This window comes from Calliopsis andreniformis, chromosome 1, assembly GCF_051401765.1.
Source record: "Calliopsis andreniformis isolate RMS-2024a chromosome 1, iyCalAndr_principal, whole genome shotgun sequence".
Lineage (NCBI taxonomy): Eukaryota > Metazoa > Arthropoda > Insecta > Hymenoptera > Andrenidae > Calliopsis > Calliopsis andreniformis.
This window is the reverse complement of record NC_135062.1, coordinates 18,353,529-18,380,237: the sequence shown is the minus strand read 5'-3', so window position 1 is coordinate 18,380,237 and position 26,709 is coordinate 18,353,529. Positions and strand designations below refer to the sequence as shown.

The 26,709-nt window shown below is 32.9% G+C and overlaps 5 protein-coding genes and 2 long non-coding RNA genes across 13 annotated transcripts; 6 read left to right on the top strand and 1 right to left on the bottom strand.

Moving 5' to 3' along the window:
• Positions 1-197: 197 nt before the first annotated feature.
• LOC143182409 (putative glutathione-specific gamma-glutamylcyclotransferase 2) lies at positions 198-1,387 on the top strand. The gene is made up of 2 exons (XM_076383374.1): positions 198-724; positions 807-1,387. The coding sequence occupies exons 1-2, from the start codon at positions 575-577 to the stop codon at positions 1,344-1,346; spliced, it is 690 nt and encodes a 229-aa protein (XP_076239489.1). The 5' UTR covers positions 198-574; the 3' UTR covers positions 1,347-1,387.
• An 809-nt stretch (positions 1,388-2,196) lies between these two features.
• Cycg (cyclin G) lies at positions 2,197-7,882 on the top strand. The gene is made up of 7 exons (XM_076383354.1): positions 2,197-2,334; positions 4,979-5,226; positions 5,321-5,737; positions 5,840-6,079; positions 6,148-6,356; positions 6,461-6,528; positions 6,600-7,882. The coding sequence occupies exons 2-6, from the start codon at positions 5,107-5,109 to the stop codon at positions 6,504-6,506; spliced, it is 1,032 nt and encodes a 343-aa protein (XP_076239469.1). The 5' UTR covers positions 2,197-2,334; positions 4,979-5,106; the 3' UTR covers positions 6,507-6,528; positions 6,600-7,882.
• A 1,059-nt stretch (positions 7,883-8,941) lies between these two features.
• Positions 8,942-9,798, top strand: LOC143182432 (uncharacterized). Its single transcript, XR_013002432.1, has 2 exons — positions 8,942-9,601; positions 9,717-9,798. It is a non-coding gene; the product is annotated as an uncharacterized LOC143182432 (long non-coding RNA).
• Positions 9,799-9,824: 26 nt separating this feature from the next.
• Positions 9,825-11,626, top strand: Rtca (RNA 3'-terminal phosphate cyclase). The gene is made up of 7 exons (XM_076383331.1): positions 9,825-9,965; positions 10,112-10,229; positions 10,305-10,626; positions 10,732-10,873; positions 10,959-11,098; positions 11,174-11,327; positions 11,408-11,626. Exons 1-7 carry the CDS (start codon positions 9,927-9,929, stop codon positions 11,624-11,626), a joined length of 1,134 nt encoding a protein of 377 aa, XP_076239446.1. The 5' UTR covers positions 9,825-9,926.
• Positions 11,627-11,680: 54 nt separating this feature from the next.
• Positions 11,681-14,352, bottom strand: Alg11 (ALG11 alpha-1,2-mannosyltransferase). The gene is made up of 8 exons (XM_076384534.1): positions 13,830-14,352; positions 13,492-13,735; positions 13,175-13,407; positions 12,894-13,111; positions 12,542-12,829; positions 12,221-12,480; positions 12,013-12,147; positions 11,681-11,926 (listed from the first exon to the last, which is right to left on the bottom strand). Exons 2-8 carry the CDS (start codon positions 13,722-13,724, stop codon positions 11,839-11,841), a joined length of 1,455 nt encoding a protein of 484 aa, XP_076240649.1. The 5' UTR covers positions 13,725-13,735; positions 13,830-14,352; the 3' UTR covers positions 11,681-11,838.
• A 305-nt stretch (positions 14,353-14,657) lies between these two features.
• Positions 14,658-26,239, top strand: Atp7 (copper-transporting ATPase 1). 7 transcript variants are annotated; one of them, XM_076384478.1, is made up of 15 exons: positions 14,658-14,973; positions 15,356-15,425; positions 15,547-15,596; positions 20,148-20,572; positions 20,658-20,950; positions 21,031-21,252; positions 21,407-21,636; positions 21,749-21,938; positions 22,008-22,241; positions 22,372-23,242; positions 23,359-23,945; positions 24,038-24,241; positions 24,339-24,559; positions 24,646-24,810; positions 26,101-26,239. In XM_076384478.1, exons 2-15 carry the CDS (start codon positions 15,375-15,377, stop codon positions 26,231-26,233), a joined length of 3,876 nt encoding a protein of 1,291 aa, XP_076240593.1. In that variant the 5' UTR covers positions 14,658-14,973; positions 15,356-15,374; the 3' UTR covers positions 26,234-26,239. The 7 variants fall into 7 exon arrangements, with proteins under 7 accessions (XP_076240593.1, XP_076240611.1, XP_076240586.1 ...); XM_076384496.1 differs by having other exon boundaries at positions 15,542-15,596; positions 24,467-24,559; positions 24,629-24,810; XM_076384471.1 differs by having other exon boundaries at positions 15,542-15,596.
• LOC143183114 (uncharacterized) lies at positions 16,357-16,903 on the top strand. Its single transcript, XR_013002563.1, has 2 exons — positions 16,357-16,713; positions 16,807-16,903. It is a non-coding gene; the product is annotated as an uncharacterized LOC143183114 (long non-coding RNA).
• Positions 26,240-26,709: the final 470 nt, after the last annotated feature.

The window sequence follows — 26,709 nt, the reverse complement described above, 5'->3', positions numbered from 1 at the left end:
CGACCTACGAAAAGTGACGCTGCGCCGTGACGGTGACGAGAAACACTTGATATGTATAGGTAGGTCCGTAGTCCGTTGAATACCGCGTGCGATACAGGGTCGTTTAATGAAACGTGTACAAGCATATGTGTACATACATGTGCAATGCGTACGCATGTACATACTATGTAATATGTAACTGAAAATTAGTTGAGTTCAATTGAGTTCAGTTGAGTTGAGACAAAATTGTGACAAGAGACATGTTTTTTGTCGATTAGGAAAAATAACGAAATTAGGAAAGAAATCATGTACATGTTCACCTGAAATTGTTGTACAACATACATTGTATAAAAATTGTCATTGAAAGATGTAGTATATGTAAAACATTCTTCGTACATTCTTCGAACGTTCTAGTTATGATTTTATGATTGCAATCACAATCACAATCTACCTATTCACGATGGAAAACTATTCGAGAATACATGTATAATGTGATTTTGGCATGAAATGTTTTTAAAAAAGCAATAATGTTGATCTGTTTAATGTTGGCACGTAATTATTACATTAAAAGATTCATTTAGACAATTACTATTCAATGAGAAAAACGATTATGTGGGTATTTGGTTATGGTTCGCTTATATGGAAAGCTGATTTTCCGTACGAGAAAACACTGGTTGGTCATATTAAAGGATATATCAGAAGGTTTTATCAAAAAAGTACAGACCATAGAGGAATCCCTAGTAGAGTATGTATTTATTTCATTGTTTAGATTTTTTAAGAATCTATTCTACTTATTTTGTAAGTGAACAAAGAATTATTATTTATAGCCTGGTCGGGTTGTCACATTACTGTCTTCTAATAATCCTAACGATGAAGTATGGGGTGTTGCTTACAAAATATCATCTCAAGATATAGATAAAGTTGTTAAACATTTGGATTACAGGGAAAAAGGGGGTTATGAACGAAAAAGTATAATTTTTTATCCATCACATTCGATCAAACATATTGGAACTTGTTTGCAAGCTAATAGTACTTCTCCTGGTGATCTTCAAAGATCAAACTTGATACAGACAATGTGTGAGAATATTCCATTTCACATTACGATTTACATAGGTAGCGAAAACAATCCAAATTATGCAGGAGTAGAAGACATAGGCACAATAGCAAAACATATACTTGCATCTTATGGTCCTAGTGGAACAAACATAGAATATTTGTACAAACTAGCCTCTGCCATGCGATTCATAGCTCCAGATGTACACGATGAACATTTATTTACATTAGAAGCAACTGTAAGAGTGCTAGAACAGGAGCAAAATAGAAAAATTAAATTAGATGAAAATTTATGCAAGAACAAGGACAGATAAATAATTTGTTGTGGTATAATTAAATTATGTAATACAGCATATCTTTGTATTTATCATTCAACAAAATTGAACCAAGTGTAAAAAATGATCTCTCTTAATACGAAATAAATTTCTCATAATGTGATTGAAATGAAAACTCTTCTCTGTGTATGAATATACACAAATACGAGTGTGTACGCAGATCATTTGATGCTGTCTACAATTACAAATGCTCATATATTTAAATATTTTTGTAGAAGAAAAAACGCATTTAGAATCAATTGTATCATATGTCTTTACTCTTTGGCATTCATGTACATATTTATGTATATACAAGAACAAGAACATACTAATTCTACTACCCGGAAAAATCGGAAAAATAGACGATCTAAAATGTAAGGTTTCTTTGTAATGAATTAATGCTATCTATTCAATTTTTGAAAAAACTTGGTTTAGTCCACTTTTACACTCAATGCCTCATACAAGTGAAAACGTAAATGGAAAGTATAAATAGTAGCATCTGATGCGTATATCTTATGGTGCACGCTTGTATATGTACACAGTATCTTGTGCTGTGCGTAAGATAAGATTAACGAGAATCACAATTGAATTTATATTTGACTGGAAAAGTATTCGATTTTCAATTTTCAATTTTAGTTACGCGTCAATCATTAAATTACTCATCGTTGTAAAAGTTGTGTTAAAATAAAAAATGTAATAAATATGTGTACATAAGAGAAATAATTTGAAAAATGTTATTGTCCAACTAATTGTTTACATTCTGGAAGGAACTACTTTTCGTAATGCGTGAGCGTGCGTTGACGCGTAATGATCAGCTGAACGTATATATCTATATACATATAATAGTTCCGCCATTTCGCATTCTTGGAACAACTGTCAAACCAAGCGGCTCGTCTGCCGTTCTGTTTCCCATCCGAACCGACGAATACGACAAAATAAGCCAAGATTGGGTGACCTACTGAGGTGGAAGCGTTTCGGACGCATCCGGGTAAGCTTTTTCTCTGACGTTGCTTCATTCTTTTTCAAGATAAACTCACAAAATACATTCGAACGTCACACTCAAACAAAATGGTGGTAAAACGCGAAAACTGTTTACGTTCATGTACATATATGCTTCATTTTTTCCTCCTTAATAAACAACGAAATATTGTTTACATATTTGATAAACTTAAATGATACTAATCCTTCTATTTTTACAATACTATTACAACTTCTTTAAAATTAAATCAATGGTAAAAAACAATTTTTACAAAGAGAAAATGATCACCCCTGTCAACGTTTTGGAGAAAAAAAAGAAAAAAAAACAAACAAACAAATCAGGTTATTGTTCAAAATAGTCTAAAATTGTTTATAGTCGCTAATAACCAAGAAGTTGATACGACTTTAAAACACAAAGAAAAAGGTATTTATAACCTTATATCATCTAATAATGATTCTTCTTTGTGCTGGTTTTAATTCATTTGATGAATGATTGTTATTAAATTTACGTCGTATCTTCTTTTCTTTAGAAAATAAAAAATGACAATACTGGTTGAGTTAACGTACAGTGCTAGTCTGTAATGTATTTGTTTTGGAAACAATATCTAATCTAAAATAACTGGGATACTACATAATGTTACGAGGCGATAATCAAAACAAATGAAACGAAACTTTGTTTCTAAAGTACATTTAAAGTTGGATAGATGGAGTCAAATAAACAACACATGCAATTTATTTGAATATATATCGTTGCTTAATCGAACAAATTTTTTTTAATGATATTCTATCGTTCGATACTAAAAGGGTTGAGAATGGTGATATGAAAAGTTATTGTACATGACTAGCTACACGTTCTATCGATCATGCAGAAATACAAAATATTTGTTAAAAAAAATTGTACTAAGTACATTAACTTAGTAGGATCTTATGATCAGCTTCGTGAGAATTCGTACGCAATCGTCATGGTTCGGGTACTTGGGGTACTTACATGCACACAGCTTACCCGCGACGATTCAACAACTCCGAAAGCAGATGCGAACACAGTGTCGTTAAGTACGCGCTCGGTGAGCGTTGGTGAGCGTTCGTTCGCTCCTGGTAGGAGCTTATTGCTCTTACGTAAAGTGAAAAGAAGAAAAGTAATTATACAATTATTTGTCAGTGATCAGTGACAGAAGAGAACATTGCTTGCCACAAATTGTATGTATATGAATCTGGTTATTGAAAAGTAGAAATCATGCTATAAATACTTCCCGCCACTAATCATAGATCAATGTATCTTTTAAAATATCCATTTTTCGAGACAATCTATTCATTTCTTTTTAATTATGAATTCTAACGTTCTTTTATGTCATTCTATTTGTCAAACAGTTTTTACATTCTGTATAAAGATGAATTAGTTTTTTAATGTTGATTGTTTAATCATATTTTTACTCCATTTTATTTGACGTAAATATTATTTCTGTTTATTTATCCCGTTTTGTTTTATTCTTGCAACAAATTGCTTATTTTTAACTTTGACACTCCGTTGCATCAGCCGCGTATCGATACTTTTTCTGTCATTTTTTCTTTACTGTGAAACATTTTTATTTTTATTTCTTTCTTTTCTTCACGTCACCATTAATGAAGGTTATTGCATGGAAGCTGAACGTGAAATGGTTGTGTACAGAAATTGTCTATATTCAGTATACGTATGTACGATGTTTCGATTTTTTTTCTTCGTTTTATCTTCATATTTTTAAATTGTAAATAGAGCGTGTTTGTATAACAAAAAATATATTCGACTTTTATTGTTATAAAACAATTATATTACAATTGCAAAAAATAACGCCAGTTTAAAATTACTTTCTTGTCTTTTAATGGTTTCTTTCGTTTTATATTTTTTAATATTTCAAAGATGTCCATAATTTTTCATTTAATTACTTTTCAATAATAGATATGTACATATTATTAAAGGCGCAAATAATTTGCGTAAGATATTCAAAAGGTTAGAACTGTTCTCTTTTACACAGTTGAATTGTTGAATTACATACACATGTAGATACATAGTCCATGTGTACTGTGTACTTACATTTTCTAGATATTTCTAGAATCTGCACTGGTAGTGTACAAGTAGTTATTTTCCTATTATTTAGCATTAAATTATGTTTTATTATTTCTCTGGTCGTTATACATATACATACATCGTAGATCTCGATCGTAAGCGTAACAATATTCTTTTGAAACAAGAAATAGGTTGTAAAATAGTTTATCATGGTAAGACGATTTAAGGTAATGCACATGTTTGAAATGATATTAAAGAGTAATGTGAATAATCGGTCGGTTGTCATTATTATTTCGAACTTACGTGACTTTCTAGTACGTTCTCCGTAATTCCCGACTGATTATTTTGATGGTGCATGGATGTATGTATGTAAACATGTAAATACGCGTCAGACAGGAATATCAGAATGAAGAATAAAATGAATATGTACTTGTTTGATTGTACAAAATGTATAGAAAATCAGAACTTTGAAGTACAAAGAGTTAATATCTCAGTTAATACTTAAATAATACGTATGTTGATAATTTATTATTATTAAGATATGTTTGTTAAACTAAGAATTATTATTGTCTTATGCTATCATTTTAATATTAGTTTTACTTTGTTTTTACAGATACAAGGCTAGCCAGTTGAGCCATTCTTGTTGTGTGACATCCATATCACCAGCCATACTACACATTCTTTGTGTTACATTATATTTTCATCATTGCTGTAGTTAGCTGCTGGTCACACATTGCAGGAATGGACACATCGGGCTCGCCTGTACCGGATGCAATCCAACCATTGCTTGAACAATTGCAATTAGCTTTAGTTCTTGAAGCAAAGTATCAACCTAATCTTCAGTTACCTAGTATATCTCAAGTAAGTGTAGAAATGCAAATGCAGGAAGAATCTTTTAATTGAATTTGGTCATGTAGAATGCATAAATGCATAAAGTACCCTATTATATTTTCAGAATGATGAAATAACAATTGGAGCTCGTGATGGATCAGCCCATGTTTTAAGATGTTTAAAAGTATGGTATGATCTACCGTCAGATGTGTTTTTTGTCGCCATTAATTTAATGGATCGTTTCTTAACAAAAATGAAAGCAAGACCTAAGCACATGGCTTGTATTAGTGTATCTGCTTTTCACATAGCTGCTGTCCAATTAGCACAGTCTTTGGATGCTGATCATTTAGTTTCTATTTCCCAGTGTAAGTGCACTGGTGGTGACCTGAAACGAATGTCGGAAGTGATACGAAATAAGTTAGAGTGGGCACCTGGTACTCAACCTATTACATCTTTGACTTTTTTTCGTTTATTCAATGCAATGTTCCATGCGGTTGCATCGCAATTAGGCTTAGGAGAGATGTATAGCAGCATTGCTACGGTAAGGTACTTTGCTATATCTTAATAATAATAACAGTACTATAAAATTATAATCAGTTAATATAGCAACACATATTAAAATAAACTATGTATGTTATTTTAGGAATCTGAGCTTCTTCTCAGATTAGAAATGGTTGCTTGCGATGGCAATTGTGCAAGTTTAAGGCCATCAGAAGTGGCACTTGTTCTACTCTGTACATACTTGGATACTGCATTCAATCGGTTAGACGCTAATGCAGATACTGCCATATCTACAACGATTATTTCTGGTTCCTCTAACATCAGTACACCTATAACGCCAAGACAAATATTTAGACCACTAGAACTTCAAAAAATATGCGAGGTAATGTAAAGAAAGATCGTTTTAGTTTACTATGATTTTGTAACACAATCTGTTTTTCGGTTTTACAGATTTCGGACACTAGTTTCTTGTCTACACGCGAAGCTGTGAGTGCTATATTGAGCAAATACAATGCTCAAGAGCAAACTCCGCACAGACAAAGACTGATATGGAGATTATCCTCTCGTACGGCGCGTCTTTTACGTCCTACTGATAAATTTACATCCGTGTTACCTGTCATCGCCGAACATACTTCAGTTCCTTCGCCAAGTAAAATTAGGTATACATTTATATCAACATACGGATAACTACTCGGCATAGAAATAATACTGTTTTACCAATATAGCTTGCAATATTGCATGTTTAATGTTCCTTATTATGCAGAAAAAGTCGGAAGTTCAGTCGACGTCATGGGAACAAGAGACGTTAAGCGGCAGTATTGAGGCCTTAAAGTGAGTTATTACATATTATTATAAATATGGCGAAAAAAATGTAACATAGCTAATATGTGAATATTTTGAAGGTGTTGGATCAGAGGTTCAATGTCTATCCGTCATACTGGGCGAGAAAGCATATTTCGTTTTCGTTTTAACTTAAAAGTTTACATTGAAAGTACAAATGTTGATGTATTTATCATCGTATACGGCGAAATGTCAAATATCTGTTTTGTATCGTATGGTTCAAAAGCCAAGAGTCAAAAGGAATGTAAGTGCGTTTATCTCGGTAGTGACGAAGGAATTTCCCACCTGAAACATCCGCTGAGTGACCGTTAAAAATATCTATCAACATACTCATTCTACTGTCCCGTTACAGATTTACGTCTTTTCATATAGATCAAGTATGATAGGGATTACTACTTGCCCTTCTTCCTCCATGGCCACACGAGAACTTTCAAATACATATGAATTGTTGGCTTTTAATCCGATGCATTCAGCGGAAGTACCAATACCGCATATAGGCCAAAAACAAAGCCAATAGTCATAATGGTTTAGTAGTAATCCTTTTCCCCCTCATGCGTCGTAATTTCGCGTTGAAGTCATGCTTACCCCGATTCATGACGGCAATACCCTCTTCAACATGGAGGGATCCTTTACTTCCGGGCTCACATTTCTCCTCCGACATATTTTTCCATTTATTTAAGTAGCTAGAATACATCTCTTTAAAGGTATTCACATCACCATCACAATGGTCACAGGAAAGAAAAATTCGGTATCCTTTACATAGGCGTTAGTAACCCTTTCGCAAGTGACTTCAGATACAATCGACTTTAAAATGCTGTAATGCTGTGAAAAATATTTCCTACGAATGCCACTATATACATGTCTTGATCGTTTACTTTTATCTTAATTGGAACTCTATTAAAACGCACTTTCAACCGGAAGGCGAAGCCAAACCCGTAGCATGGAGATAATCAGTGATCACCACTGATTCTAATCGTATGTTTGCTATTTTCTCTTTTTATACAAAAGGAATGTAAATGTTAGTCACATTACTAATTTAACTCTTTTTTTTCAACTGTATCATATGTGTTTTATAAAAGGAGACGCAGATTTTCGTTCTAAAGTTACTGTTTTCTAGTAATTGCTATTTATATAGAGCACACAAGTGCTTCAAAAAAAAAAGAAAATAAACAAAGACCGAAACGGCAAATCGTATTTTAGTAATATTAAAGTTATTGTGATACAACGTCCATTATAATTCGTACATCATATAAGTAAAACGTTACTGTATACATGTGTACGTACTTCTGGAAACAAGAAAAAAATGAATCGTGCGTGAATATAAATAAAAAAAAATTGAATGAGATATTATTTAACAAGTAAATTATAAAAATAGTTAACGAAGTTAACTTAGAATGATGAAATAAATAGAATGACGAAACCATGAAATTTATCAAATTTGAGATTACTATTTGATGTCTTGTCGTGAAACTATATTCAAATTATAATGCGTTATCTGAGAAAATACTAATGAACGTTAAGAAGTTAGTCTTCTGCCCAATGTTCTCATAATGAAAAAAAAAATGCAAAAGTGTCTGCTTAAACTTTCGATAATGTTTCTCCTGAACGTAATCATGAACGCAAGGGATTAGGGGTTAATAGTATGATCTTACATGTTTCAAACCTTTTCTTTAAAAAAAAAGAAAAAAAAAGAAAAAAAGGAAAAAAAAAGTGAAATTTAATACTATAGTTACACGTAAAACACAATAGAGTATTATATAGTTATCTATAAGAACATCTTAATACCACAATTTGTAATAGAATTTTTTACTAACATAGCTTACAAATGTGGCCATTATTCATTGTCTCAAGCGTTTAAGATTTAGAAAAGTTTAACTGCGATTATTTGTTTTTCACATATTAGATTTTCTAGTAACTTCGTAGTGTTTGCAAAACACAGTAAAAACACGAAACAAAAATAGTCTGAATTCATTTTAAGATGGGTATAGATTTCCATCTTTAAAAAACACAACTCAATTTCTCATACGTCCGTATTCTTAGCCAGTTCACGCTAGTCATAAGTTGTATCTATACTTTATTTTATTTTGTAAAAATATTTTGTTACAAGTTACTGAGACAAGTGGCGAGAAATCATTAAAATTACATATCTTAGGATAATACTGAAACGCTAGACTATCATAAAAATGTATTATTTAATTAAAATGTTTAAAACATTTCTTTTTAAAATTTTGTTAGCACTTATTCATTGATATTACATACAATTTTTAAACTTCTGAGGAAATACTTTTTTATGTGTTTAATTACATTTGTATGTGTACAAGTACAAACATTATCCTTTAGAAATGATATTTTAGAAAAATGTTATGAATGCTGTTGTACAGTAGCAACGTTTGAAAAAAATTTGTATTTACCATGTAACGTAATTAATTTTAATTAATTTTGGAAATTCAAATGTGTCAGAAATGAAATTTATAATCATGACAATGACCCTTTATCGGAACAGTTTTATACATAATATCAGAATTATAATACGCTTCGCAAAATTATAGGTTCACTAATTTTGAGCACGAAAAATTGCCGATCTTTGAGCTGCTGCAACTTTATGAGAGAAAAAACCATATGACAGTGAGTCCAGGCTCGTTTTAAGGTACAAAGTCTCCAATTCTTCATCCCTGAATTCGAAAACTTTGTCAAAGACACCTTTCCATTCGGATGTGGGGTGGTAAAGTAAAAGTAGATATCTGGGGGATATTTAGAATCTAAAAGAGCAACATGCGACTCACTGGCGAGCTACGATTGGACTTTCGTTGTTCTATTTTGTATTGAGTAAATGATTACTTATTTTTATATACTTTTACATTACATGTGTATGTATGCAGTACATACATGCATATACCTAATACATTACTTCGAACCTCCGAGATTAGACTGGATCACGGTCACAGTGAATCTTCTGATCATTTCGAATCCTATGGAGAGAAATTTCAGAACATGGCGTATAAGTATAGCTCGATAATTTTGAAAAGAATCTTAAAAGATGGACTAGATAATATTATAAATGTAGGTAGGTATCTTTATTACGAAATGTCGAACTACATTTATATGTTACATGCTTAGACGAATCTATCCGAAATCTGAACTGATATTTTCTATCTCTTACACGGGGGCTATTGAATCAGAGATCGAGGGAGTCGGTGCGGCTAGAATTGTTTGAATTGGTTGTATGTACACATACAATTAATTATAAAAGTATTGAAGTGAGCAACTTACTGCAGTTGTGTTCTTTACCGATCCAAACTAATCCAAACACAACATTGAAGCGTCAAAATCATACCGATAATTGAGCATTGCGTATTTCTTTTCGCTTGCTACATCATAGTGTTTACACCATGGCATCGGTGCAAATTGATGGCAGCTTAGGGGAAGGTGTATGTATTTTCGTATTTTTCTTCTTACAGAACATATCTTTTTTATCAGGTTACGTCGGTGTAGGGTTAGCATCGTTGAACTTAAAATGTGCTGAACAAATTTTTATTTTTTATGTTTTTTCTTAAAATGTACGAAATCTTTTTAGGGTGGACAAGTGTTAAGAATAGCACTTTGTTTAAGCGCACTGTTGAAAATACCAGTTAAGATTAACAACATACGAGCAGGTCGTCCTAAACCAGGACTTGCAGCACAACATTTAAAAGGTATATTCTTTTACTTAAGTTCAAACGCAATTCTTATTTATAATTATAATCAGTGTCTAAAATTGATTTCTGCAGGAGTAGAATTATTGAAAGATATGTTTAATGCAAAAGTTGAAGGAGCCCAAATAGGGTCTACATCGTTGGAATTTAAACCTGATGGAATAAATAAGAAAAAGCGTACGTTTGTTGTGGATACAGGGACTGCTGGTTGTATCTGTTTATTGGCTCAAATAGCATTGCCCTGTTCTCTTTTTTTCCCTCAAAAAGATTTAGTTACATTGATTCTCAAAGGTGGTACAAATGTCCCTATGGGACCTCATATAGAATACCTCACAGAAGTGTTGAGACCACTGCTTAACAAATTTGGAGCTGATTTTGATTTTAAAGTTGTATCAAGGTATATATACATAGTATAAATATTATTATTTTCAATAACACTTTACCATAAGTTGTTTATTAGATCCTTCAGAGAATATTAATCTTTAATAATCATTTAATGGAGGGGTTATTATCCTAAGGGAGGAGGAGAAGTCCATTTATATATAAAACCTATACATGCTTTGAAAGCTGTTACTTTAATGAATCGTGGAGTTCCTTGTGAAGTAGTGGGATGGGCATATGTTGCAGGTGTTGTTCCCATCAAAGTATGTATTTAATTTTTTTATATGATTATTACATTGTGTCTAGTTTGTACTAAATAAAAAATTAGTATAATTTTTCTCTGTATAGGAAGCACATAAAATGGCAAATGATACGAGATCTGTTTTAGTAGAAGGTCTGAAAAAGCAGAATATTTCTGTTCCATCTATAAACATAACAGCCTACAAGGAAGATAGATTTATGGCTCTCGGTAATGGATCTGGTATCAAGTAAGACAGTTTACTAAACATAACCGGAATGAATTTTGTGCATAATAATTAATAATAAAATTTTAATCATACTAGCATAGTATGTACTACCACCAGTGGATGTATTTTTGGTGGTTCTGGCTTGGGTTCTGTTCGACAAGAACAAGTAGCGCCAGGCATACAGGCAGCTAATGAAATTTTAAACACTATTTCAGCAGGATCGTGCGTTGATGAACATGCACAAGATCAAGTACGTCGTTTTATAACATAATTATCATCGATCATTTTTAAATTTTGTAACTCAAGATTTGTACTATTTGTTCATTCTAGTTGATAATTTGGATGGTTTTGGCAAAGGGTATCTCTAAAATTAAACTTGGAAATCAAAAGCTTACTTCTCATACCGAGACTGCTATAAAAGTAGCTGAAATAATGTTAAACGATAATAATCTTCATTTTAAGTTATCCGAGAATAAAGACTTTGGAGATTGCACTTCTTACACTTTAGAGTGCAAAGGTTGTGCATATGAAAATAAAAATGCGAGATAAGTATTTATATATATATATATATATATATATAATTTTTTTTTATAAATAAATTATGCATTAAAAAATATATACATATGTACTGTACTGTATTGAATTCTTTTATGACATACATAGGTTTATGATAGAAAGTTGAAAGAAAATTAAAAGAAATTTGTAAAATTTATTTAAGATACAACAGTACTTTAAAAAAGATTCGTTTCTATCTTTTTCTTTTATTCTTGTTTTTGTCTGAAAAATGGTTCAATCGTCCGTAGAAACTCCTTTTCAAATACTTCATTTGAAAATCGACTTACAGAGGCTCTGAAACAATTGCTTACTATTAACACATAAAAATACTTGAAAAACAACAGGGAAAAAATATTTGTCAAGTATAAAATTAACGATACCTGGCAGCCATCCTAATAGCATTTCTATCTTCTATGTGCATGTTAATAATATGTGCTATTATTGTTGCATATCCTTCAGCATCCTCGGCTAAGAATCCATTTTGCGATCCTGGTTGCGTTTCTATTATGTCAGCTCTATAATTATTAATGAACACATGGTAAAAATTTCATCTCTATCTGATAAAACACTCCTTTTTATAAAACCTACCTTGGACCACCAGAAGCATGAGCTACCATAATTAATCCTGCTGCCATACACTCAACAACATTAATGCCAAAATGCTCGTTCCACATTGTATGTAAACCTATTGTTGCTTTTTGAAGTTCTGAAACAAGTTCTGAGTATGGTATATTCAATTTAAATTCTACGTTTTCATCTAAAGCAAAATATTTAGATAAATCTTGCATATCTTTTACACGAGCTTCGTCATCCGTATTTCGACAAGAACCAATAAGAATTAATCGAATCTGAAAAAATGAAGTATTATTAACACTAAATGTATTCATATGAAATTGATATGAAACTTACCTTCTCCCAAATTTCTTCTTTGACGATTGATCTGAGCTCGTACATTGCTCTCAGCATTAATGGATGATTTTTTTCTGGCCTGAATTGTGCAACTGAAACTATACGAATGTCGTCACTTGATCTTTCATCGTCATTAAGAAGCGGTAATTCCGTTAAATGTTTCACATCGCAAGGTGGATAAATTCTGTGAGTTTTCAGTGGGCATTTCCAAATTGCGTTAATGTGATCCTCTGTCCATGAAGAATTAACCATTATAATTTCTGCACTGCTACCAGCCCAGCCATACATCTGAAGTAATTACCATAGATTATGATATTGAAGTATAACAGGTGCTTTGTTATATTATACTTACAAACGCGAATAATTTGTAGTAAGTGATTTTGGCTGCTGATAAAAATGGATTTCTAGCTATAACTCTTCTGTTATTATGTGAGATAACTCTTCTATAAACATGTCTTAACATATCGGTTGAAATTGTAGGATAATGAGTGTAAGAGGCCACTCTACATCCACCAATGTATCTAAACAATGGATATGTGAACGCATAACCCATTGTGTCAATATAAATGTCTGAAATTTCATAGCACATTTAGTATGTGAAATAATTGTTGAAATTGTGCAAAGCTTTGTTACCTGGCACAAAGTTGTTTAAGGCCTCTATGCCTAATAAAATGGACCCTAAGCTTTGCCCCAAAAGTGTAAAGTATGGATACATTGAAGCTTCCACCCATTTACGCTTATGTAAATATACAAATTCAATTTTACGTTCAATTTTAAAGTTGAATACTTTTTCTGTTTTATTGAGTATTTGTTCTGGATCAGCATCAAGATCACCAGTATAGATTATTATATGTATGTCAGGATATCTAAAATAAATAATTAAATTGATAGCGAATGTGATACATGTAATCCATTGATAATTCATGGATCCTTAGAATAATTTTGTATACCTGATTTGCATAGCACTGATTGCAGCCCAAAGTACTCTTTCACCACCACCACCTGAATTACAATAAGGATGAAAGAAACCCACCACCGTTCCTTTTCGTGACCTTTCTGCTCGTTTTTTAGCATATAGTCTCTTCCATGTTATTAATAAAATAGGTAAAATAATAAACATACAGAATATTTTAAATATAGCTATCATAAACAACATGTTTAATATTATCAAAGTCATATACATGTATACGCGTCCTGAAAGGAAAAGTAATGAAATTTCTATGAACGATTTGGTAGATCTTTTACACGTTCGGTCTAAACTTTTGACACGTGGACATAAAACTCGTACCTTTTTTTGCAATGTTTTCTGATACTTTACAAAGTAAATTCGTCACAATAGTCTACATACCTATCCTTATAGATAATTTTTTATACTCTTTTTTTTCTCTATTTTTATAGATAATGTTATGTCAATTTCAATTTTACATCTGTTTGCGATATTATTTCGTTCATTATTTCGTGAATTACCAGTTTACACGAAATCACACGAAATCGAATGTGACGATCGATAAAATTCAGCAAACGATACTCTCTCATTTAATAAGCTGCTGAGAATAGATGATTTTTCTACTAAATGTCTTTATTCTATTGTATACAATGAGTTATATGTGTGTACATATGTATATATACATGATGTAGCATAACATTAATCTAGAAAAATGAGATGAACAATGTTGAATCTTTTGACCGTAGGCCCTAATTTTGCTTTACATATCCCTGAAATGCTAACCAAACCCTTCAAACTTGAAAGCCTTAGCATCGGGCATCGGGAATATCACCACAATGAAGTTGACTACGTATGATTCGATATCACACGTCTAAAGCCCGATTACAAACTGAACAATCCTTCTTTCTCTATCTAATGGATAAGAAGACAATCGATGTATAAAATTCTATTAAATTGTGATCAGCCTTTAGGTGATCGTGTGCGCTTAGTCTTATGTCGTATCCCGTTGTACAGATCAGTGACATTCCCACTGTTATATATCTAGCATTGATTTGCTTCGAGGTCGCCTAGCTGATTGTCTCGTAATTCGACTATTTTCCTCAATTTTGAATTTCTTCCTTGTTAGGTTATGTTAAGTCTAGCAAAGAGAAGGCAACAAATGTATTTTTTTTCTAACGAATATTTGTGATAACTTTCCGATAGGTGACTCGTGAGAAAAGTTGAAAGAATTTTTTAACCTAATTTTTATAATTCAAAAGTTGATACAGTTGATATATTATGCGTGTATGTTTTGTGTCTTTTACGTGTGTGATATTAATTTGAAGCAAAGTGTATTTTGATGTTTGTTATTGCAATTGATAAATGAGTTCTGCTAGTGTTGTGCCATCTTCTGATTGTACACAGCGTGCAAGAAACAACAGATGGAAGCATAAGTTAAATTTTTCGTTTTAATGAAAACACTTGGGTCACCTCGTACAGTGCACTGGTATTGTATATCTATGTATGTGCATATTTAAACTAATTTGTTAATCTTATTTTACTTGATATGTATCACTGGAATATTATTGATTGATCCATAAGTTTCTTTCTTCCATATTTTATACATTTCTCAGTGGTTCCAAAAATATGCCTGACAATTAGTACATTGATCTTTTGAAAATGATACACAACATTTAGTAGAATACCTTTAAGTGATTTTTTTCGATACATTATTTCGGTGTTCAAGTGAATTTTACTATTTATTATTATTCATTATTTTAATTGTCATAGCTGTACCAGTGATATCCATGAGAAACAATAAGTAATTCAACAGTAATTCAATAGTAATTCAAATTAATTGTTTATCTACATGTATTACTGTTCTATAGGAGAAAATGGAAATGATTAATGAGAAGAAATCAACAGAAGAGAATTGCAACTTTGATGAACCAAATACAGGTACTTTAATCATTTTTGCATATTAGTATGAATATGGTTTTAATAATATTTAATATTTAATGGTTTTAATAATAGGTAAAAAGAATAAAATTTGTCTTTTGCTACTCATTTTTTAGGACAGATCGATGAACCAAAAATGACAGAATGGAAAGCAGCATATGTGCAGGAAAGGTAGGCAATTTCTCTTTATTATGTAGCGTATAATTAATTATAATAGTGTAATAGTTATAATATTATACAGTTATTTAAAAGTTATTTAAAAAGTTATGATTTCATAGAAATGGTAACGTATTACCATGTATTTCTAAAATTTATTTATGTGGGTATACGAGCATCCAATTTAAACATTGTCATTGTCGCTAAGCGATATTATTATCGTTTTCCTTAATTATGCAGCTAATGTTGAGCAATGAAGGTCATACGAGTTTCCTCTAAAATCGCAGGTTCTAGTCTATTTAGTCGCAATTGGATTGTACTGGAATCCAGCAGGATATGTTACTTAACTGGCAATAATAATAAATAAATTGAAAAGTGAAAGTTGAATCGATGAAGGCAATGTATTCTAGAGAATCAGATTCGGGATTGGTGTTTACAAAACTCTATTAATTTTAGTATGCCCATTGACGGGTGATTGTTTTGAAAATTGAACGGTGTTTCGAATGAGGAGAATGGAAAAAACATAATCGGGCGATCATATTTCAAGAAGCACGGTGACACTATTTTCTAATCAAACAGGTTTAAATCGATTTTTGAAATTTGATCTTCGATCGTTCGTTCGAACTCAATGCGAACGAATCGTACGGAGAATACGCGTTCTTCGTTATTTCTTCCGCGATTAAAATAACTCTGTGTCTGTATTATTACAAATTTCAGTGGTTTGTCATGATCGGTCTTTGATATTCGTTTGATATGTGTTGAAAATTTGACGTGCACTTTTCCTATTACTGTATCGTTTGCAGCTCGGATATTTTCGAATAATCCTATTATACTGTCATGCAGAAGATTTTCAATACGTGGAAATATAAATTATTAAATTCTGATCATAGTATGGGGTAAGTGAATTCTAATATAAAATTTTATTTAAAATTCTACTTTAATAATAATTGGTACCGATCGCTAGATCGCGTTTCATTACCGACAATGTGGGATGTAAACAGTAAAGTAAATATGTATAGTAAAAGTCAAATGTATGGAGATAAATGCATACACGTTAGAAAGATTTTGCTTTCAAGTAGTTCAAGTAGGAGGGAGCATACTGTTCTCTTTAGTCCACGCGATATATATTCAGGTATAAATATGAAATCCTACCGAAATGCGTATTTCCATGACACTCTCATTAGGTCTTGGCTTTCTTGCAAATTTTCCCAATCTATAAATTTAGGTCAACTAATACGTGTTTATTGGTTCACGGAGGTAACAACACTGAAGATTTACGGTCATTGGTGAGAGAGTGCGAAGTGCCAGTGAAAAGAAAGTCAATCAGAGAAGCAAGTAAAAAAAAAGAAAGAAAAAAAATACGTATTTCCATTGCAGCTTCTAAGTAGTCAATCTAGTCGCTTGTCGCTCGTCCAACGTGTTCCATTCTCGCGCGACGTTCTCTACAGTTAGCATGTTATCTTAAAATGCTTAAATCCTTATACTACAATATTGCGTTTGCTGTGTTTTCTCCTATCGATTTAAGTTTCCGTTCTACGAAGGAAAAGTGCTCATTTGACTCGAACAGAAGTGTACATAATAAGATTTATAACTGACGGTTTCAAGATGTTCTCTGCAACGACACGACAAATCTCGCGAAATAGATGAAATTGATATTATTTAGTACTCATACATTTGTATCATTGAGATATTGATAGACATCTAGACGGGATTCAGTAGAATGAATCGTTCTCATGATATAGAAGTATCGTGAAAAGTGGAAAAACAATTGAGAGTGATGTTGGTAGTGCGTGAATTTTGTCATCTTAATTCGGAATAATATCTAATATACATGATACCTACTACGTATGCATGTATGTGGTACGACGCTGCTATTTCGATTAAAAATTTTGAATAGTGATCTTTGGAACAGAGTTTTCTGGTGTAAACCTTTGATATTAAACGTGATTAAAGAATACCCAATACGAATTACCATCTGTAGGGGATTTCTCAAGAATTATTTTATAGTTTGTGGAAATAGGTATCATTAGATCAATAAATTCGATTTCAATAGTTCTTATCGATGCAAACTATCCACAGTAATGTTCAAATATTTTAAATATCATAATTCACTTGTCACGAGAAAAATTGGAAGCACTTACCTAGGCAAATGCAAGTAAACAGTTAAACAAACATCGTTACTGATATGTTTCAGCTCTGTGTTATAAGAGAAACATGGTAATGCTGGCTATGCAATAGAGATATTAGTTGATTTTCGTAGTATAACCTGTTTCAAGGCATTTTCTTTTCTTTATTTTATAATCTAAATTATTGGTTTTGAAGAAGTTTTTAGTTTTGAGATTAGAATTTGCGAATCGAGTAAGAGCTACTGCATCGAGCTAGAATGACAAGATACACACGTATATCGTAAGTACCCTCTGTGCAGCGTGTAAGTGTAAAATCCGTAATAGCAGTGTTCCACCTGTTGCTCGATTTTTTCAGGATTATTTGAAACAATAAGAACGTGAAATTGATATTGAGTCAGTAGTTTTATGTATTAAGTGAAAGTCAGTATTATGGTAGTATAAATTCTGAATAGGTATACGTAGAAAGTGGCAGTAATGATAATGATATACCTAATATTTTCCGTTGTTCTTCTGACCGTGAAAAATCGAAACTATTTTCAATACGTTCAACTAAAATTTTTTCATTAAAATCAAAAGAATGAAATGAAAAATAAATTGGTAAGAATATTATAGAAGTGACCGATGCAAAATATTGGACAGTTTCAACACTAAAACTGTCTATTTTGATGAGAACTGATTGTCAATAGAACAGACTCCGTAGAAGTCTCAGCAAACTGTTGTACCGAATAAAGTGCCGTAAGCAAAAAGGCAGGAAAGTGACCAAGTTGTAGAGTCGATACGCGGTTACAGAAATCAGATCAGTTGCTCGTTCGTATCAACTGAAGTCGAGTTTGAGTGTAGGCAAATTCTACTGAATGTTCCAGTGTTCGGTGTTCGCCCCACTTTCGCTCGCTATAGGAACTACTGTTCAGCTTTCAGAAATTTGTATGTAAAGTTGGGAACAAATTCCTCGTTGCTCTAATCATCCTCGATTATGTATCTAACGAATTCTAAGTTCTTTTCTGAGTACACGTATTCTTCAACGTCCGTTGCATCGCGTGTCTTCGCCAAATATTTTTTCGACCTTTTCACTTTTCTCCTACGTACTCAGAGTATAATTTTCCTATCGTTGCCTGCTCCATTGATAAACTTTATAACGTATTTCATCACTGTGAGTCAGAGTTAGTCAACGAATTTCAACAAGTTGTAATAACATCGACGACGTGATTTTCTGTTTATATCTATGTATTTATTGCGATCGAACAATTTGTGATCGATGCCATTCTTGTTTGTTAACATATTCACCATTTGTTCACAGTGAAGATTCGTGAGTTGTGCTTGTATATAGAGAGGCGTAATTATTTCTAGACAAGAATAAGACTGTTAGAAGTTTGTTTGAAATCTTCGAGTGAGAATTAAACATTCGATATTAAATCTGTTGGTCATTAGTAACGATAAGTCAGTTACAAGCTTTTGTCTAGTTGCGAGTTGTCAATTGTCGGTAGAACAATGGAAGAAGATAAACAACCTCTGATTGAAAAGCATCACGAGATGGTGGATGTTCACTGGTAAGCTTTTCAAACTCTTCGGATCGTTTTTACGATACATGTACCACTAGTTTCGATCAGTAGAATCGTTTGGGAATCCGTCTTCAAACGGATCGATGTTTTATATACACGCGTATTTTGCTTTTATTCCGTTCTTATTCGTTTGCAATAATAAGCGATGCCGATCGGCAGTTTCTTTTTTTTTTTTTTTTTTCCTTCATTCTCAACATTGTTCCCTTGAAAGTCACTATGGTTATGCGTATTTGTGACTGTCGATGTAAAAGCTAGAACAGCTATTTCAGCAACGATCGTATGAATGTTTATAAAAGTTGCGTAAGTCGGTAAGAAAGATAAGCAGAAACAGGATGTTACTTACTCTTAAGCTGTTGCCGTATAGGTATTTCGAACTGAACCGATAAAAGAAACTGAGACAGTATTAATTATTATATGTTTCACAAAATTAAAGGATCACTAAGTTTCGGCTGAAAAATTGTCGATCTTTGAGCTGCTGTAACTGTGCGAAAAATAATCGTACAGGAGTGCGGCTGGGTTTATTTTATCAAAGGACAAAGTCGCTACTTTCTCGCTCCTGAATTGAATTTTTTCGAAAACGCTTATCTGTTGTATCGGCTATAGACCGAGAAAGAGTGGGTGTTTTCTTTTCCTTTAAAAATTTGTTTAAAAGCTAGATCAGGTATGTAGAAAAGCTATATGCAGCTCACTAGCCACGGTGTGATTATCGTTACTCTATTCAGTTTCGAAGAGAATGGTAATTGATACAGATAAAGAACATGTACAATTGATTCTTTGTTTAAAATATGTTTTATTTTGTATTTCCTCTATTTTATTCTATATTTATTCATTGAAGATCATTTCTTTGTTGGTCTAAAAACTTTGATTTGCCACTTTTCCAGGGATGGCAGCGACAATGCCGCCAGTTATGAAAGTGCAACGCGTTTGGTCCATGTTTTACATCCACAGGAAATAGAAAGTTCTTCCAGTATTTCTGCGATCAAGATTAACATCGAAGGTATGAAATGCGAAAAATGCGTGAAAAAAATCGAGAGGACCATTGGTAGTCGACCAGAGGTTGTAAATATCAGAGTGATGTTGGAGGAGAAGACCGGTTACATCGAGTTTAATGTTAAGGAAATAACGGCAAAGGAATTAGTTGATGGTATAAAAGATATGGGGTTCGTGGCTTCCTTATGCCAAAATGATGAAACGAACTGTCACGAGAGTAAATCGAAGGATATCGTTTTGGAACCTAGCACGAGCACTTGCAGCAGCATACACATCGATGGAATGACTTGTATGTCTTGCGTGAAAAGCATCACAGGTAAAATAGAAATGACCTGAAATGTTACGAACTGTAAGATAGGAACTGAAACGAGTAACGCAAGTGAACGCATTTCTTCTTACAGATGTTTTGTCGGAAAAATTGGGGATAAAAGAAGTGAATGTTAGTTTGGAGGACAAAGAGGCGAAAGTTTTTTATAACGTTAACGATGTAACAGCTGAACAAATAGTAGAGTATATCGAGGATATGGGTTTTAATGCGTTTGTTAAAGTAATAAATGACAAAGTTCTCGGGACAACAGCGGTTACGACGATGAAAAATAACAATACTAAAAACGAAGAGATTTTGTCAGTAATGAACGGCGGTGGTGATGTAAAGTCTGAAAATCATCTAGCGAAATGTTTTCTTCATATTACGGTAAATATTAAATGAAGATCGAATATAAAATAAAAACGGTAATAGATCGTTTCTAATACTTTGATTCTCGTTGTACAAAGGGAATGACCTGCGCATCCTGTGTTGCTGCCATAGAAAAACATTGTAAAAAGTTGTATGGTGTGCAGAGCATTTTAATAGCATTAATGGCTGCTAAAGCAGAAGTTACGTTCGATCCAGATAAAATAAGATCAATGGATATAGCTTCTAGCGTATCCGAGTTAGGTTTCCCTACAATTTTGATCGAGGAACCGGGGACTGGAGAAGAACAGATCGAACTGAAAGTACGTCTTCTAGTTTCTAACCAGTTACATATCATTTTCTATGACAATGCCTGTAGTCTATAACGTAGGAAGTTAATTACTTACCTATAATTGAATAATTGTTATGTCGTTTATAAATATAAATGTAAATATAAATATAAATTTATCGTTTCAGATTACGGGTATGACATGTGCGTCCTGTGTAAATAAAATTGAATCGACTGTAAAGAAACTGCCAGGTGTTCATTCAGCTGTAGTCGCATTGGCAACTCAACGAGGTAAATTCAAGTATGACGTAGAGAAGATTGGGGTGAGAGATATTGTTGAGTGCATTAACAAGTTAGGTTTTACCGCTACGTTGTTTAGCAACAGGGATAAGGAGAATAGAGACTATTTGGATCAGAAGTGAGCACAGTATATATTTTATTGAAACTAAGAGCAAATTTAGAGCAACGAAAAGAAACGTTGTGTGCAAGGCACACCTCACCTACGCGTGTTATACTTGTTGTTTTTACAGAGAAGAGATAAACAAGTGGAGAACAGCGTTTCTAGTGTCCTTAATTTTTGGCGTGCCGTGTATGTTAGCGATGACCTACTTCATGGTAGTTATGTCTGTTGGTGAAAAATCACACGAAGACATGTGCTGTATAGTACCTGGTCTTTCCTGGGAAAATCTGATTCTCTTAATATTTTCTACTCCAGTGCAGGTATCTGAAAATAATTATTTTAAGCACAAACAATCAGAAACAAATCATTCATTTAAATAATATTCACAGTTTTTTGGTGGTTGGCATTTTTATGTTCAAGCCTACAAAGCTTTAAAACACGGTACAACAAATATGGACGTTTTAATTTCTATGACAACCACCATATCTTATTTGTATTCGGTTGCTGTGCTTGCAACAGCCATGATAATGCAAGAGCATGTTAGCCCTCAAACATTCTTCGATACTCCTCCGATGTTACTGGTGTTCATTAGTTTAGGTAGATGGTTGGAACACGTTGCTAAGGTTTGAAACTCATTTATCACTTGTTGTAATAGTCATAATAATAATAATAATAATAATAATAAGAAGAATAAGAATAATAATAATAATAATAGGAATTAATAACATAGTACAAAGTAATTAATCTCTTCAGGGCAAAACCTCCGAAGCATTGTCGAAATTATTGTCTTTAAAGGCAACGGATGCGGTATTAGTCACATTAGGTCCCAATAACGAGATCTTGTCAGAACGTTTAATTAGTATAGATCTAGTGCAACGAGGAGACCTCTTGAAAGTAGTACCGGGTGCTAAGGTTCCCGTTGACGGTAGAGTTCTCTCAGGACATTCCACTTGTGACGAGAGTTTAATAACTGGAGAAAGTATGCCTGTGCCAAAGAAGAAGGGATCAGTTGTGATTGGCGGTTCGATAAATCAAAATGGTCCCTTACTAATCACCGCTACGCATACAGGAGAACATACTACATTGGCACAAATTGTTCGACTGGTAGAAGAAGCACAAACGAATAAAGCTCCTATTCAGCATTTAGCTGATAAAATAGCAGGCTATTTCATTCCACTTGTTATAGCTGTGTCTATAATAACATTAATCGTTTGGATAATAGTGGGATATGTAAATATAGACAAATTGCCAATTTCACACAACGATCAGATTAATAAGCATAGAATGAACAGAGAAGGCATTATATTTCAATACGCTTTTAGAAGCGCTCTTTCAGTATTGGCCATCGCCTGTCCTTGCGCGTTAGGACTGGCAACACCTACCGCAGTTATGGTGGGTACTGGGGTTGGTGCTCTAAATGGCATTCTAATAAAAGGTGCTGAACCTTTGGAAAACGCGCATAAAGTCAAGTGTATCGTGTTTGATAAGACGGGAACGATAACGCATGGCATGCCATTGGTGACAAAAGTAGTTCTATTCGTAGATGAAAAAATATGCTCATTAGCGAAATTCTTAGTCATCGTCTGTTCTGCCGAGACAAATAGCGAGCATCCGATAGCATCAGGTGAGAATTTCCAAACAATAATGTTATAATCTACTAATAATACACGTATTATTATATTATGTAGAATTTTTCATTGAAACGTCTTTTTCTGTTTCTTTTTTTTCTTTCTCGTTAAGCAATTGTTCGTTACGTGAGAGAAACGCTCAACACCGAGGCAACTGGAAAATGCTCCAACTTCCAAGCAGTCGCAGGTTGTGGAATCAAATGCAAAGTGTCGCATATTTCGCATATTTTAACTGACGCCTTAAAATCAGAGAAAATGATCAATTATTTGAATGAAATGAAAAGGATGTCTTCCGGAACATACATTTTGAATAATGTACCTATCGACCTGATGTCGATTGTAAGCGCGAATCAAGAAAGACAGAGCATAGATTTGCAGTTATTATTAAGTCCTGATATTCAGGACAATCGAACTGATTCACATGATGTATACGAAATATGTATCGGTAACAGAGAATGGTTGCGAAGAAACGCTGTCAATATACCGCAGGAAGTAGAAGCGAGAATGGTTAGCGAAGAAGATTTGGGTCATACTACTGTTTTAGCGGCAATAAATAACGTATTGGTAGCTACGATCAGTGTAGCCGACACTGTTAAGCCAGAAGCTCATCTGGCAATTTATACTTTAAAGAAAATGGGTTTGGAAGTTATTCTTTTGACAGGGGATAACAGAAAGACGGCCGTCTCCATTGCTAGACAGGTGAACCAATAAATACATCTCTAATACATATCGATGAAAACTTTGAAACAAAGTACATGGTTAACTTGTACATATTTATGAATGAAATATAGGTTGGCATTACAAAAGTATTCGCAGAAGTGTTACCATCGCACAAAGTTGCAAAAATTCAGCGTCTACAAGACCAAGGTTTGAGAGTTGCAATGGTAGGAGATGGGATCAACGATAGTCCTGCTCTTGCTCAATCGGACGTTGGTATCGCGATATCTTCTGGCACAGATGTAGCCGTGGAAGCTGCAGATGTCGTTCTTATGCGGGTAACTTTCAAAACAAAACGAATAACTTGAAAAACAATTTCTCGTTAACGGACATTCAATTCCCTATAACTATAGAAATTAATAACGCTTCCTCTAGAATGATCTTTTGGATGTTGTCGCATGTCTGGATCTATCGAGAAAAACAGTTTGTCGAATAAGGTTGAATTTTCTATTCGCCAGTATTTATAATCTAGTGGGTATTCCTATTGCCGCTGGAATATTCAGTTCCTTTGGATTTTTCTTACAACCTTGGATGTCCTCAGCAGCGATGGCTTCAAGTTCTGTCTCCGTGGTTGGAAATTCTTTGTTACTAAAATTGTAAGTACCGAAAGAGGGAAATGATGTGGTGTTTTTGCAGTGAACCGTTACATCACATGGAATCTATAGATATTTTTTCTTTGTAGATATCGTAAACCAACGAAAGCTACTCTAGAAACTCCTGAATATTTAGCTGCGACGCAAACCCATCCCACTGCAGGAATGATCGATTTAGACGCGATATCTCTTCATCGTGGTTTGGATGACTCGGTAATGCCGATCATGCACAGATCTGCATCTACGTTATCCAGGTATGCCCAAACGACTTCTATGCTTTCAACCTTTATACGAAATTGTAATAATCCCACAGCTTGATGGGCTAACAATAATATGATTGTAATATTAAAAATTGTTCTTTATCGTTTTAATTATAACACACTAACATCGAGGTGTCGGCTTCGTTTAACTATTCGCGCTTATTATTTATGATTTATTTCATTGATATCGTCTAGCACCAAACAGGAACGTTTCAACTCAGTAACTTAACTAGCAAACACATCAAATTACTAGTTTCTAAATATGTTTAATAGTTCAAATAATATATTCTTTTATTGCTGCTCATTTCTGTATTCATCTGTGTTCTACTCAGGAACGAAATAGTAAACTACGATCATATAAATGATTTTATATTCGATACAATAATTATTTTGAATTTAATGTTTCATAATGTTATCGCTTTTCTTAACAATCTTAACGGACAAATGACCATAGTAGGTTGAAACTTATCGTAAGACTGAATGAAAGAAAATTTAACTACATCAAATAATAATGTTCAAATACAACCTAACATGAATAATGCATGAACAATCAATACCAATATATTTTTAATCTTGCTATAAACAAAATTTGTAAATATTGTATTAAATGTAAATACATAATTTAATGTTAAACAGAAGATATTGGTAATTGTGAATTACAATTGTATAGCGATTACAACTGCTATGTAATGAACTTTTGTAAATAAATATTGATACTTTTTGAATAGATATATCTACTAGATGCATTACTTCATCCTGAAAATTTGCTGATCTATCGTTAACTTTTGGTTTGTACAGTTTCTTGCATGGTTTTGCAGCATTTACTTCCTATAATACGTACATAAAGAGAATTGTTTATTGATTTAAAACACTCCTGAAGAATCACAATTTTGCAGCAATATTTGAGAAGCATAATTCTTTCAAATCCTCCTGTTATCCACATGAAGAATATTTTGCAAATTGTAGCAATCTTTTTTTCTACTTCTAATTTGTCAGTGTCACTGCTTTAATCTGCTTTTATCAAGTAGTATTGATATGTAAAATATTCTGTGACTAACTTTGCTACTGGACTTGTACCTTCTGTGGTGTCTAAGGATTTCTTCGCTTTTTATAATGTACAGAATAAATACATGTTTTGTATGAAGGTATTATATGAATTACCAAAAGAGACCTCCTTTAAATGTAAAAAAAGGTATGGTATATTATAGTTTATGCATGTTGATGATTGAACATTTTTTCATTACTTTAACACATTTTTATACATACCATAAAATTTAATTACAGGTTATTTAGAAGATCCAAAGACGACGTAGAGGGCCGGCTTCTCAGTGAAGATGTAGACGAAATTGATTTGGTTACGGATTTCTCTGGTTACAGGAAGAATGTAAAGGATCGTACAAACATCACTCATTTATGACATGTAAGAAGGTCCTTGAAATTTTTTACACTATCTTGTACTATGCGTGTATTTTATTATCGACATAATGATTTTATTTTTTCAATTCTAGTTCTTGATCAAGTTGTAGTATTAAAAAGTATTTTTCATTTTGTGATCGTTATGATTTTTATAAAAGAACTAAGTAAGGAAAGATACCATACCATTTTAAAAGATCAATGGAATGGTGTTTTTACATATTCATACCTTATCGTTACCTTTCTTACATAAATTATATTAATAGTTACATTTTGTACTTAACATATTTGATTAAACATACGTTTACTGATTTGAAAGCGACAATGTTGTAACATACTTGAATATATTAAAGAAAGTATTACGTAAAATGATACATCGACAACAAATATATGGGGACCATGTTTTGGTTTGAGCATAAATCTTATTTACATGAAGTACATTTAATGTTTATCAAAATGACACAACTGTATTTTATTCTT